General features: G+C 44.2%; 1 protein-coding gene across 1 annotated transcript in view; it reads left to right on the top strand.

The window, feature by feature from the left end:
• Positions 1-12,500, top strand: part of LOC139910962 (uncharacterized) — a gene marked incomplete at its 5' end in the record, with an annotated part of 78,444 nt that overhangs the window by 58,294 nt on the left and 7,650 nt on the right. The window contains 9 exons of the mRNA XM_078284219.1: positions 1,158-1,334; positions 2,132-2,269; positions 2,669-3,148; positions 3,675-3,854; positions 7,848-7,979; positions 9,278-9,403; positions 10,711-10,824; positions 11,515-11,634; positions 12,390-12,496. Of these exons, the coding sequence (XP_078140345.1) occupies positions 1,158-1,334; positions 2,132-2,269; positions 2,669-3,148; positions 3,675-3,854; positions 7,848-7,979; positions 9,278-9,403; positions 10,711-10,824; positions 11,515-11,634; positions 12,390-12,496 (1,574 nt within the window). The remainder of the gene's footprint in view (positions 1-1,157; positions 1,335-2,131; positions 2,270-2,668; positions 3,149-3,674; positions 3,855-7,847; positions 7,980-9,277; positions 9,404-10,710; positions 10,825-11,514; positions 11,635-12,389; positions 12,497-12,500) is intronic.

Below are 12,500 nucleotides of genomic sequence, written 5' to 3'. Positions count from 1 at the left end.
CTTGATGAGGGTTGCTGTCTGTCTGCCTGTCTGTTGATGCCTTGTTGACAAAAGCCTGACTTCCAGAAGATCTTCCTTAAAGGTGCTCTGTGTATCATCGTAACATCAATAGATCATTACTACATTCATTTAGACGTTAGTATAATTATAGTAAATGTATTTTGTGCCATAAATCGCTTCACGGCACAAAATAGCATCTGTTTTACTTTGCAAGTAATACACAACTTTATTGACCTTATTCACACAGCGGCCATTGTGAACACTTGGGGTGGAAAATTCTACTCATAATATTGCCATATATATATGAAACTAGCATTATAGATCTAACAGCTATCAACTTAGCTAGCAATCTCAGGAACAGCAACGACAACAACTGCTTGCATTTAGAAGGGAAGTTAGTTAGCTAGCTTGCTAGTTGGTGAGCTAGTGAATCTGTGAAAGATAAATGTTTGTTGATGATGCATCTTGGTTCACAACAGCAGCACAGAGCTGACTGGACTCGCTCTTCCAGGTAGAGTTTCCCACCCTGAGTGTTCAAAATGGCCGCTGTGTGAATAAGGTCAATTCCAGTTCCACTATTCTAACTGCATAGTTTCAACTTGACTTTATTTTATCTTCCTCTGAATGCATATTGGCTGTTATCAAGGGCCGTTATCGGCTCTTACCCTTCTTCTTGCTCTTCAAAACAAACACACCTGGAGTGATAAGGAGGGAGAACATCCTCTTTGCAAAAGGAAACAACAGGGTTTGTGGGAAATGCAGTCTTAATTCTAAGAAACACAAAATGCTACACGTAGCACCTTTATTTCATATACTGATGAGGTTTTGCGCCCCTGAGAAACTTTCTGTTCGCCTTGCATTGTTTTTCACTCTCTTAAAGTCTAATCAAACTACAGGGTGTGATTTCAGAGCTTGCTTGATTTGTGTAGTATGTGAGTCTCAGCTGAGGCTGTGGTTTCTTTAAGCTGTTCTGTTTAAATATCTTCCTGTTGATTTTAGCCTGAAGCAACTGGGGAATGGCATGCACTGATTCTGCATGTGGGGCTCGCTGGTGTCTTGGCTTGAAGTCTTATTGGATTCCTGGATTCACGAGCCACAGTATGTCTCTGGAACCTGATGTTATATATTTTAAAGGACTTGTTTCCTCTCCTCCCCAGCCCAGAGTGTGATTTCGGAGGAGAAGAGTCAGTGTTACAGGGTTCTGGGTTCAGGTCTGGGTCCGTCCTCCTGCTCCCTGCCCATCCTGAAGAACATCACCAAGCAGATCTGCTGCTGCAGCCGAGTCGGCAAGGCCTGGGGCCCCGGCTGCCAGAGATGTCCCTACTTTGGTTCAGGTGGGTTACCAATGGATTAGAGTAGAGTACAGTAGAGTAGAATAAAGTTGACAACTTCTGGGGACCAGACTGCTCGAGTGTCCTTACTTTGGTTCAGGTGGATCACCAATGGATTAGAGTAGAGTACAGTAGAGTAGAATAAAGTTGACAAGGTCTGGGGCCCCGACTGCCAGAGATGTCCCTACTTTGGTTCAGGTGGGTTACCAATGGATTAGAGTACAGTAGAGTACAGTAGAGTAGAATAAAGTTGACAAGGTCTGGGGCCCTGACTGCCAGAGATGTCTCTTCTTTGGTTCAGGTGGATCACCAATGGATTAAAGTACAGTACAGTAGAATAAAGTTGGCAAGGCCTTCAGGCAAGACTGCCAGATATGATACTACTACCAGTACCACTTCTACTACTACTACTTTGGTTGAAGTTTGTTATCAGTAGAATACAACTGAGAGGAGTATAGTAGAGTTGCATGGAGCAGTGTAAAATCGAGCCCAGCAGAGTAGAGTACAATAGAGTACGGCTGTTCTTTGTGTCAGGCTAGTAATCACAGAATAAAACAAAGCAAAGAAAGAAAATGATAGAATGCAGTTGAGTAGATCAGGGCAGCAGGTACGGCAGAACAAAAGAGAATAAACTAGAGCATGCTGACACACACTAAACTAGTCTAACCCTTGTTTTATGTGAAAGTTTACCCATCTCTCTCTCTCTCTCTCTCTCTCTCTGTCTCTCTCTCTCTCTCTCTGTCTCTCTCTCTCTCTCTCTCTCTCTCTCTCTCTCTCTCTCTCTCTCTCTCTCTCTCCAGTGGCGTTTAAGGAGATCTGTCCAGCCGGTCCTGGTTACCACTACTCAGCTTCAGCCCTGCAGTTCAGCCAGAGAGTCGCAGAGCAGCTGGGGAGTGGAGGACCGCCTCTGGTAAACCAGAGTAACCAGGGTAACCAAGGTAACTAGTGTAACCAGAGTAACGAGGGTAACCAGAGTAACCAAGAGAGTACAGTGTGAGTACAGGGGCTACCATCCAGACCAACACAGTCTCAGAAATCAGCACAGACTGTGAAACGTAGATTCTGTGTTGTGACATGAAAAATGAAAGGGTTGTGTGACAGAACAGCTCCTGTATGTGGATTGGAGATGCATTGAATTCACACTTTGTTGTTAATGTGGCCAAATGTGTCTCTGACCTCCGGAGTTGGTTTAGAAGATCAGATCTTCAATGCATGTTTGGTGCATTTACACCTGGATTTTATGGGTTTTTGTGCAATCCGATAGAGTGACAACTGGTACCACCTTTATCACCGCTACTCTCTCCATTTTCATCCATCCATCCCTCCTTCGTTCCCAGGTCCTGGATCTGGCTCCAGCAGCCGGCCCCAGCAGAAACCCTCCACCGCTGGACAGACTGCTGGAGCTTCAGCCGGTTCTGGGTCAGCTGGTACCGGCGGACCCGTCACCGGTCGCGGTTCAGCCGGCGGCAGCTTTGCCACCGGCCAAACCCGACCCAGCCAACCCTCCTCTGGTGGTTCAGCGACTGCCCAGGCCAGACCGCAGACCCCCCCGGCCAGCGGCTCGCTCCCCTCCAGGCCCCAGCAGCCTGGGAGCGGCGGCACCACTCCTGCCCAGAGCAAACCCCTGACTCCAGGCAGGACCGGGACCCAGAAGCCTCCCCAGATTGTCCAGACCCACCGGACCGCCCAGACCGCCCAGACTGCCCAGACTGCCCAGACTTCCCAGACCGCCCAGACCGCCCAGACCACCCAGACCACCCAGTCCCGGCCTGAGAAAACACAGCCGAGGCCGCAGCCGCCCTACACGGCAAGTGAAGGTAACAGAGGCCCGTCATGACTTTATCACGCAGCTAATTATCACGTTTAACGGGGACTATTTCCATGTTTTCCATTACGGTTCTGTGCTGCTGGTGGCAGTGAAGAGGCAAAACAAAACTTACGGCAGCGTGGAAGGCAAAAAAAAACCTGATCTCTTCACATTCAGTTCTGGCAGAGTGGAATGACTTTTGATACGATACGATATGCAAACATTAAAGCATTATAAAGTCATGTTAGAAGAAAAAGTAATGTTAGTAAAAACTGCAATCCATGCTGTTCAACATTATGGATTATGTTAGTCAGCGCAGCAGTTTGTCTCTTCCCTGATGCAAAACTTTAATAGTATTTTGGAAAACAATGGGAGTCTATGAGTTCAAACCTGCAGTAGAACAGACAGTAGGAGCTTCTGACTGTGGAAATACATCAGAGGATTTAGACTTTTCATGAGAGATAATGGAGACAGGAACAAAATAAAATGACACCAGTGTTTTCCTTTAACCCCTCGTCGGTTTCGTCCCCCCGCAGGGAGGGTGCCGACCTTCTCTGTGTCCCGGCCGGATCAACCAGCAGGCAGAGGGGACTCTCTCCCCGCTCCGCCCCAGCCAGAGAGCCCCGTCTCTGGGTCGCGGCCCGTCGGAGGGCTCCCCCCTATCCAGAACAGACCGGCTGCCGGCCCGACGACCCGGCCCGCCAGAGTCCAGACCAGTGAGTACCACCAGACCCCAACGGCTAGTTTTATAGACTAGAATTTAGAATTGGTATTTAGTTTTTTTTTTTTATGATTAGTCCTTTTTTATTTTATCTTCTATAGTATAGAGCTGATTGTTTTATCCGTCCTGGAATAGCAGGTGAGTGGGGTTTACTGCAGTTCAGATATTTCAGCTAAGAAAAAAGTCTAGTTTTTGTAATACTTGCTTGCGATTTTCTAAACTTCCTGGCACTTATTGTATCGTCATATGTACAGAAAAAATTCCCATCTGGCCACTGAGGAGGATAAAACAAACTATAAAAAATATTTATTTGACTCAGGTTGTCTCCCTGTTTTCCACTGAAAAGGCTCCAACCAGGACTCAGGCATCTGTGTTCAGTTACAGAGGAGGAACACCAGCTCACACACACACACACACACACACACACACACACACACACACACAGATAGATACAGATTCACACGTGCACATCCACACATGAATGCACAAACAGACACGTAGACACACACATATATACATTGTGCACACATACACAAACACACACGTGCACACATGAATACACAACTAATTACAGACACACACACACACACACACACACACACACACACACACACACACACACACACACACACCTGTGTCTGCACATGTAAGCCATTTCCATGTGATTTCTTGCCAGCTGACATCTGACTTTGAACAAAGAATCCGTCTGTTTCTGCTGAGGAGGAAAACACTTTTGTTAATTTCCATAATTTCTGTCCTCTGTTGTCCAGAGAGACTCCTGCTGAGCTCCTTCAGATAGATCGCCCACATTACAGGAACCCGACAGTAAGGACGTCACACAGCTGAAGGGCAGGAACTGTAAGAGCAAAAACAAAGGGAGGCCGAGAAAACCACTTCATTATCTTCGTCTTTATTATTTCCTGCCCTGACAAAAGTATTCTTGCTTGAAATCTAGAGCAGGTGCGTTTCCTCTTATGTCAGCACTCCAAAATCCAGAAAACACAAGCTCTGTTTACCATTTTTTTTTATACTGAACAAAAATATAAACGCTCCCATTTTTCATGAGTTGAAATAAAAGATCTAAGACTTTTTCTATGCACACAAAAGGCTTATTTCTCTCAAATTTTGTTCACAAATTTGTTTAAATCCGTGTTAGTGAGCACTTCTCCATATCAAGATGCTGATTAAACAGCATGATTATTGCACAGGTGTGCCTTGGGCTGCTCACAATAAAAGGCCACTCTGAAATGTGCAGTTTTATCTTGAAAAAAGACATTTAATTTAAAATTTGAGAGAAATAAGCCTTTTGTGTGCATAGAAAAAGTCTTAGATCTTTTATTTCAACTCATGAAAAATGGGAGCAAAAACAAAAGTGTTGTGTTTATGTTTTTGTTCAGTGTATTTTGGCTTCATCAGAGCATCATCACAATACTGGTACCAGCCGCTCTTTGTATACTGCAATAGTGATTGTTCACAAGTGTGTGTGGGGGCGGTTCACAAGTGAATATACACATACACATACATCATGACAAATTACAACTTACATTTCATAATATCTGACACAGCAACATGAGTCATGATGTTTGACAAAAAATAAAATATTCCTCATAATGTCTCTCTCTCTCTGTCTCTCTCTCTTCCTTTGGTTCTATCTTTCTTTTTTGGTAATTTTTTCTTCCTTTAATTCTATCTTTCTTTCTTTCCTTGGTTCTTTCTGATTATTTCTTTCTGTCATTCTTTCTTTCTTTTGTTGTTTTTATCTCTGGTTCTTTGGTTCTTTCTCTCAGTTTCTCTGTATTTTGTGCTCATTCTTCTCTCTCTCTCTCTCTCTCTCCCTCTCTCTCTCTCTGTCCCTCTCTCCCTCTCTCTCTCCCTCTCTCTCTATCCCTCTCTCTGTCCCTCTCTCCCTCTCTCTCTCTCTCTCTCTGTCCCTCTCTCCCTCTCTCTCTCTCCCTCTCTCTCTGTCCCTCTCTCTCTGTCTCTCTCTCTCCCTCTCTCTCTGCCCCCCTCTCTCCCTCTCTCTCTCTCCCTCTCTCTCTGTCCCTCTCTCTCTGTGTCTCTCTCTCTCTCCCTCTCTCTCTGCCCCCCCCTCTCTCTCTCTCTCTCACTCTGTCCCTCTCTCCCCCTCTCTCTCTCCCTCTCTCTCTCCCTCTCTCTCTCTCTCTCCCTCTCTCCCTCCCTCTCTCTCTCTGTCCCTCTCTCTCTCTCTCTCTCTCTCTCTCTCTCTCTCTCCCTCTCTCCCTCTCTCTCTGTCCCCCCCCCTCTCTCTCTCTCTCCCTCTCTCTCTCTCCCTCTCTCTCTGTCCCTCTCTCTCTGTGTCTCTCTCTCTCTCCCTCTCTCTCTGCCCCCCCCTCTCTCTCTCTCTCTCACTCTGTCCCTCTCTCCCTCTCTCTCTCTCCCTCTCTCTCTGTCCCTCTCTCTCTCTCTCTCCCTCTCTCTCTCTCTCTCCCTCTCTCCCTCCCTCTCTCTCTCTGTCCCTCTCTCTCTCCCTCTCTCTCCCTCTCTCTCTGCCCCCCCCTCTCTCTCTCCCTCTCTCTCTCCCTCTCTCTCTCTCTCTCCCTCTCTCCCTCCCTCTCTCTCTCTGTCCCTCTCTCCCTCTCTCTCTCTCCCTCTCTCTCTGTCCCTCTCTCTCTGTCTCTCTCTCTCCCTCTCTCTCTGCCCCCCTCTCTCCCTCTCTCTCTCTCCCTCTCTCTCTGTCCCTCTCTCTCTGTGTCTCTCTCTCTCTCCCTCTCTCTCTGCCCCCCCTCTCTCTCTCTCTCTCACTCTGTCCCTCTCTCCCTCTCTCTCTCTCCCTCTCTCTCTGTCCCTCTCTCTCTCTCTCTCCCTCTCTCTCTCTCTCTCCCTCTCTCCCTCCCTCTCTCTCTCTGTCCCTCTCTCTCTCCCTCTCTCTCCCTCTCTCTCTGCCCCCCCTCTCTCTCTCCCTCTCTCTCTCCCTCTCTCTCTCTCTCTCCCTCTCTCCCTCCCTCTCTCTCTCTGTCCCTCTCTCTCTCTCTCTCTCTCTCTCTCTCTCCCTCTCTCCCTCTCTCTCTGTCCCCCCCCCTCTCTCCCTCTCTCCCTCCCTCTCTCTCTCTGTCCCTCTCTCTCTCTCTCTCTCTCTCTCTCTCTCTCTCCCTCTCTCCCTCTCTCTCTGTCCCCCCCCCCTCTCTCTCTCTCTCTCTCTCTCTCTCTCCCTCCCCCCCTCAGTTCAGTTCAGTAACTGTATTGCCATGCACTGTGGGTAATATTTGCTCTGAGACCCAGTCACTCCCGACTGACTCCTGATCAGTTTTTAAATATTTGCACAAAAAAGTTCAGCTGGCTGTAAAATCATGACATAGCGATGAATCCACTTGAAATTCAGAAACAGGAACATCATTTTAAAGAGATCTGCCAAAACAAGCCGGAAAGAGAAGCTGCACACTGACAGGAGGGAAGATCCACAGAGAGGTCAGCGATGCTAAAGTGTCATTTTCTCCCATTTTTGCATCGTTGACCTCTGTGAGGTTAACGATCTATGTAGCAACATTCCCTTCACATTCCCTTCTTTGCTGTGTGAGTGTCGGTTATCTTGTTATTTTTTATGTGTATTGTTCCTACAGCCAGCGCACCTGACACTGAGAAACATTTGGACTGTTTGGATGCACAGATGTTTCCTGATTTTTGAAGAGATCTGCCAGGCCACATGTTGATATGTTGAGATCTGAGGAAAATACAGACATTTGAACTTCTGTTGTGTTGTGGTAATAACTAACAGTGTAATACCCATGATGCCTTGCAGGGCTATTAGGGAACTCGGTGCATTCCTTGTCATGCTGTGGTAAACGGTTCATCGCTGCTAGCTGCATGTGTAATTGTCTTTTTAAGTCCAGATGGTGAAGTGTCATTGTTTTTACATGATGAATGCTAAATGAATGTAAAAAGGAAAGGAAAGACTGAAGGCTTGTTGGTATAAAAGAAGCATCAAGTATAATTGGATGTGTGTGTGTGTGTGTGTGTGTGTGTGTCTCAGCGGTGCAAGGTGTGTGTGAGAGCAGACCTGGTGTGTGTGGACGTGGCCGCTGTGTGGACCAGCCAGGTGGAAAACACACGTGTGTGTGTGATCAGGGCTACCAGCCCAACGCTCAGCACACCTTCTGCCAAGGTGAGTACACACACACACACACACACACACACACAGTCTAAAGTACACGTGCTTGGACAATCTGATCTGAGTTGATGCTCCTGACCTGTACATATTTGTACATATAGACACATGTGAGTTACTTCCATCCATAAAGTTGATCATGTGAAAAACAGCGATGCACATTTACACTTCCTGTATATCTGTTATATCTGATAAATGTGTTAAACTGTAAACTGCAAACATCTGGTAACATTATAAAGATGCTGTAACATTTTTAGTATTGGTTATTATTGATTCATTATTATTGTACTTATCGTATAATATTGTATCAAATCTTACTGTATCTTATCATATTTAATCAAAACTTATTGTATCTATTATATCGTATCATATCATATAATATTGTATTGTATTGTGTAATATTGTATCATAGTATCGTATTGTATTGTATTGTATTGTATTGTATCATAATATAGTACCATATCCTATCGTATCGTTTTGTATTTAATCAAAACGTATTGTATCGATTATATCGTATCTTATTGTATCGTATGTTATAGTATTGTATCATAGTGTTGTATCGCATTGTATCATTTTGTATTGTATCATAGTATCGTATTGTATAGTATAGTACTGTATCGTATCGCATCGTATAGTATCATAGTATGGTATCATATTGTATTGTATCATAGTATCGCATCGTTTTGTACTGTATTGTACCATATCGTAATGTATGATAGTATCGTATTGTATAGTATCATGTAGTACTATAGTATCGTATCATATTGTATCGTATCACAGTATAGTACCATATAGTATCATAGTATCGCATCGTATCATATCGTATCGTATTGTATAGTATCGTATTATATGGTATCATAGTATCGTATCTTATCTTATCTTATCGTATCGTATCGTATCATATTGCATCTTATCGTATTGCATTGTACCGCATCGTATTGGAACTTATTGTATCTAATCGTATCATACTGTGTGTTATCATATCTTATTGTATCGTATGCTAACTTACCATAGTGTGTCTTACTGTAGTTCATCTTATCGGATCTTATCACATCATATTGTATCATATCTGATCGTATCGTATCTTATCTTACTTTACATACACACACACATACATACCCAGGCCACAAAAATGTATTTGTATCACAGTCACAGTGTCAAAGAGCTTCACATTATGAAACAAGAGATAAAAACAACGTCACTTATCCTTAGACCATCAGTGAGAACAAGGAAAAACTCCCATCGAAAACCTCTGTGTCTCTACTGTGTGTGTGTGTGTGTGTGTTTGTGTGTAGATGTGAATGAGTGTGTCCAGTCTCCAGGTGTGTGTTCGGTGGGAGAGTGTGTGAACAGCGTTGGAAGCTACAGGTGTGTGTGTCCGTCTGGATACAGGAGCAGCAGCCAGCACACCGGCTGTCAAGGTGAGCTGCAGCTGCCAGAAAACCTGCGGGATTTTCTACTTTTTTGTACATTTTTCACATTGAATTGGTTCAGACTGTTGTAGGGAATCTGAGTCTGAGAAACGTTTAGAGCTTCTCTTATTTGTTAGGTGTTCAAGGTACTATAACATTAACTCTTCAGATAGAAACAAGTATTTTCCCCTCTAATTAAAGGCCCGACTTGTATCATTTTTAACCAATTAAAGCCACCATTTTTAACCAAGTAAACCATATTTAATTAGACGTGCTAAATTGTTCTTATCTTATAAGTGTTTCTAATTTTGAAGCTTTTTAAAGCTTTTTTAAAGCTGCTACGTGTATCATTTTTAACCATCAATCTATCATTGTTAGATTAATATTCCTGCCTTGTTCTATTGACTGTAAACCAGTGAGAGCCTGATGGAGCTGATCGTTCTCCTCTATCTCACAGCAGTAGTGTTGTTAGTTCTAGTGTTTCTCCACATTAAGACTACATTTCCCATCAGCCCCGTTGCTTCCTGCCCCCCCTCTCCCTCCCTGAAGAGGATCAACATGTTGGAAGTGATTTCTCCATCTTCCTTTCCCTCCTTCCACCATCTGCTGCCAGAAACTCTTTCAGCTTTATCTCTGTTTGCTCTGGAAGAACAGAAGAAGAACCTCTTCCTGTTTTGTGCCGTAAAGCGATCCAGCAGATTTCCCTCCAGATCCACCAGGTGGAGAAACTATGGAAAATACCATTAACCATGATTCTACTAATTCTACTATCTCATAATTAATGTGCTGATGATTTATTGATGGTAAAATGATACAGAGAGCAGTTTTAACTGAACCCACTCCCATCAGAGTGAGGTTGTCGGCTCAGCTCTTCTTCTTCCAGCTCTGCTCAATACATCTGAATCACTTTCTTCATTCACTTCCATATAAAATGTAGATAAGAGAAACTGCACTAAAAATGAACTCTTTTTGTTTTCACATGATGGAAGGAGGATAATTTATTTTCCCTTGAAGGCCCAGAACTGAATACCTGAGTCTCTTCAGGACTGCGTTTGATTCCAGCTCCTGTGGTTTCTAAGGAAAATAAATCATCTCTACATGTGAAAACACAGACAGTTCACTCCGAGCGCACTTTATCTTCTCTATTCTTTATGTGGAAGTCAGTGATGAAATTGGACAGAAAAAAAATATTGAAAACTCCCTACATTACATTAGCTACAAAAAAACAAGAACTTAGTGCATCATAAGCCTGAGTTTGCTTTCATTGAGATCAGTTTGTACGCTGCTGTTATTTATGTACTGATCGACTCCTCCAGACGTTGACGAGTGTCAGCAGAATCCCTGTAGCAACGGTCGCTGTGACAACACACCTGGCAGCTTCAGGTGCGTCTGTCGCCTCGGTTACAGGCTCGACGGCAACACCTGCACAGGTAAGACAGACGACACACCCATAAACCAATGTGATGTATTTCCTGTTGAAACAGGATGTTGGGGCGGGACATAAAGCAGGAAGGGATCAATCAGAAGTGCAAACCAATGAGAGATCAGTTAGGGAGAGAAAGGCAGTTTGATTGGATGGGAGGGGTGGAGGGGCGGGACTGTTCCAAAATCTGTGATGTTTTATTGGTTGGAGTTTTTATTTCCGCCTCCTGTTGCAGCATGAGGTCACCATTAAAGATACTCTGTTTTCCAGGAAGTAAAAGAAGATTTTGATCTAAAAACACACAAAAAAATATTTTGACATTTATTGTTAAATCGATATATATCTATGACTTGAAATTTAGATTTTCATTTAATTTTGACTTTAAGCAAGAGCAACTAGACACAAAAGACATCTTCCGTCAATTGAAAATGAATGCATGTGGTGGATTTGTCCAACCTTAAACACTTCATGCTTAATATTCTGATATTATTGTGTTTACATGCAGAATGCGTATAGAGGAACATGTCGCTGTTGTGTGAAAACCTTGCAGCTCCAGTTTTGGTGATTTTTGACTTTAAACGGATTAGTGTTCCTCTATGAGAAACTGAGACACAACCAGGAAACCTCTGGACCTGTGTGTATCTGTGTGTGTGTGTGTGTGTGTGTGTGTGTGTGTGTGTGTGTGTGTGTGTTCCAGATGTAGATGAGTGTGCGGACTCCCTGCAGTGTCCAGGTCAGGAGTGTATAAATAGCCAGGGGTCGTACAGGTGTGTGTCCTGTCAGCCGGGATACGGACTGCTCAATGGGCTCTGTACAGGTAACACACACACACACACACACACATCCATCCAACGACAGAAATAATGCTTTTCCATTGCATACTATCCAGAGAGGGCTGGCAGTTGATGTCACCCCCCTCTGGCGGCCATCTTGGAGGTCCTCAGCTCTGTGAACAGCTGACTGTGTTTCTGTCGTCTCAACAGAATTGAACAGACGGTTAATTTCTGTCTGTTTCTGACTGAACTGATCATTTCATCACTGATCCATCTGATTGATTTAGTGTTTAGATAATGTCAGCTTGTTAGCTAGCTAACCATAGTATCTGCTCAGCTAACATCACTGTCTTGTTGTTAACACATCTGATTAGCACACTAGCTAACGTAGCTAGTAGCGGCTAGCGTTAGCGTGTTCACATTAACATCAGTGTGTTTGCCGGCTAGTTAGCTAGCTAACAGTTTGTTCAGGTTAACTGAGCTGACTCTTCTCAAGCTACAACTCAGAGTGTTTTGGAGTAGAGACTAGGGCTAAAGACAAGACAGTTTACTGTGTCACAGTAACCAAATCCACCTTATCACACTATTCACTTTTACTGAGAACGTTACTGAATGGATCTACAGCCACACCACAACAAGCTGACTCAGCTGCTCTCTGCTTCTAGCTGCTTCATACAGATTTACACTTTATTAACTAACAGATAATTCTCTAGTCCTCCAATATGGCGTCAGTTGTTACTTGTTGGTTTCTGACCCAGCTGTCAGCCTGTATTGTCAGTAAAGGTGTGATTGTCTTCAGACATCGATGAGTGTCGGCATGCTCCCTGCTCCAACGGTCCCTGTGAAAACACTCCCGGCAGCTACCGGTGTGTCTGTCGCCATGGTTACAAGGTCCAGACAACACCTGTAC

This window comes from Centroberyx gerrardi, chromosome 6, assembly GCF_048128805.1.
Source record: "Centroberyx gerrardi isolate f3 chromosome 6, fCenGer3.hap1.cur.20231027, whole genome shotgun sequence".
Lineage (NCBI taxonomy): Eukaryota > Metazoa > Chordata > Actinopteri > Beryciformes > Berycidae > Centroberyx > Centroberyx gerrardi.
Note: the sequence above shows the minus strand (reverse complement) of the source record. Positions and strands in the feature narration are given on the sequence as shown.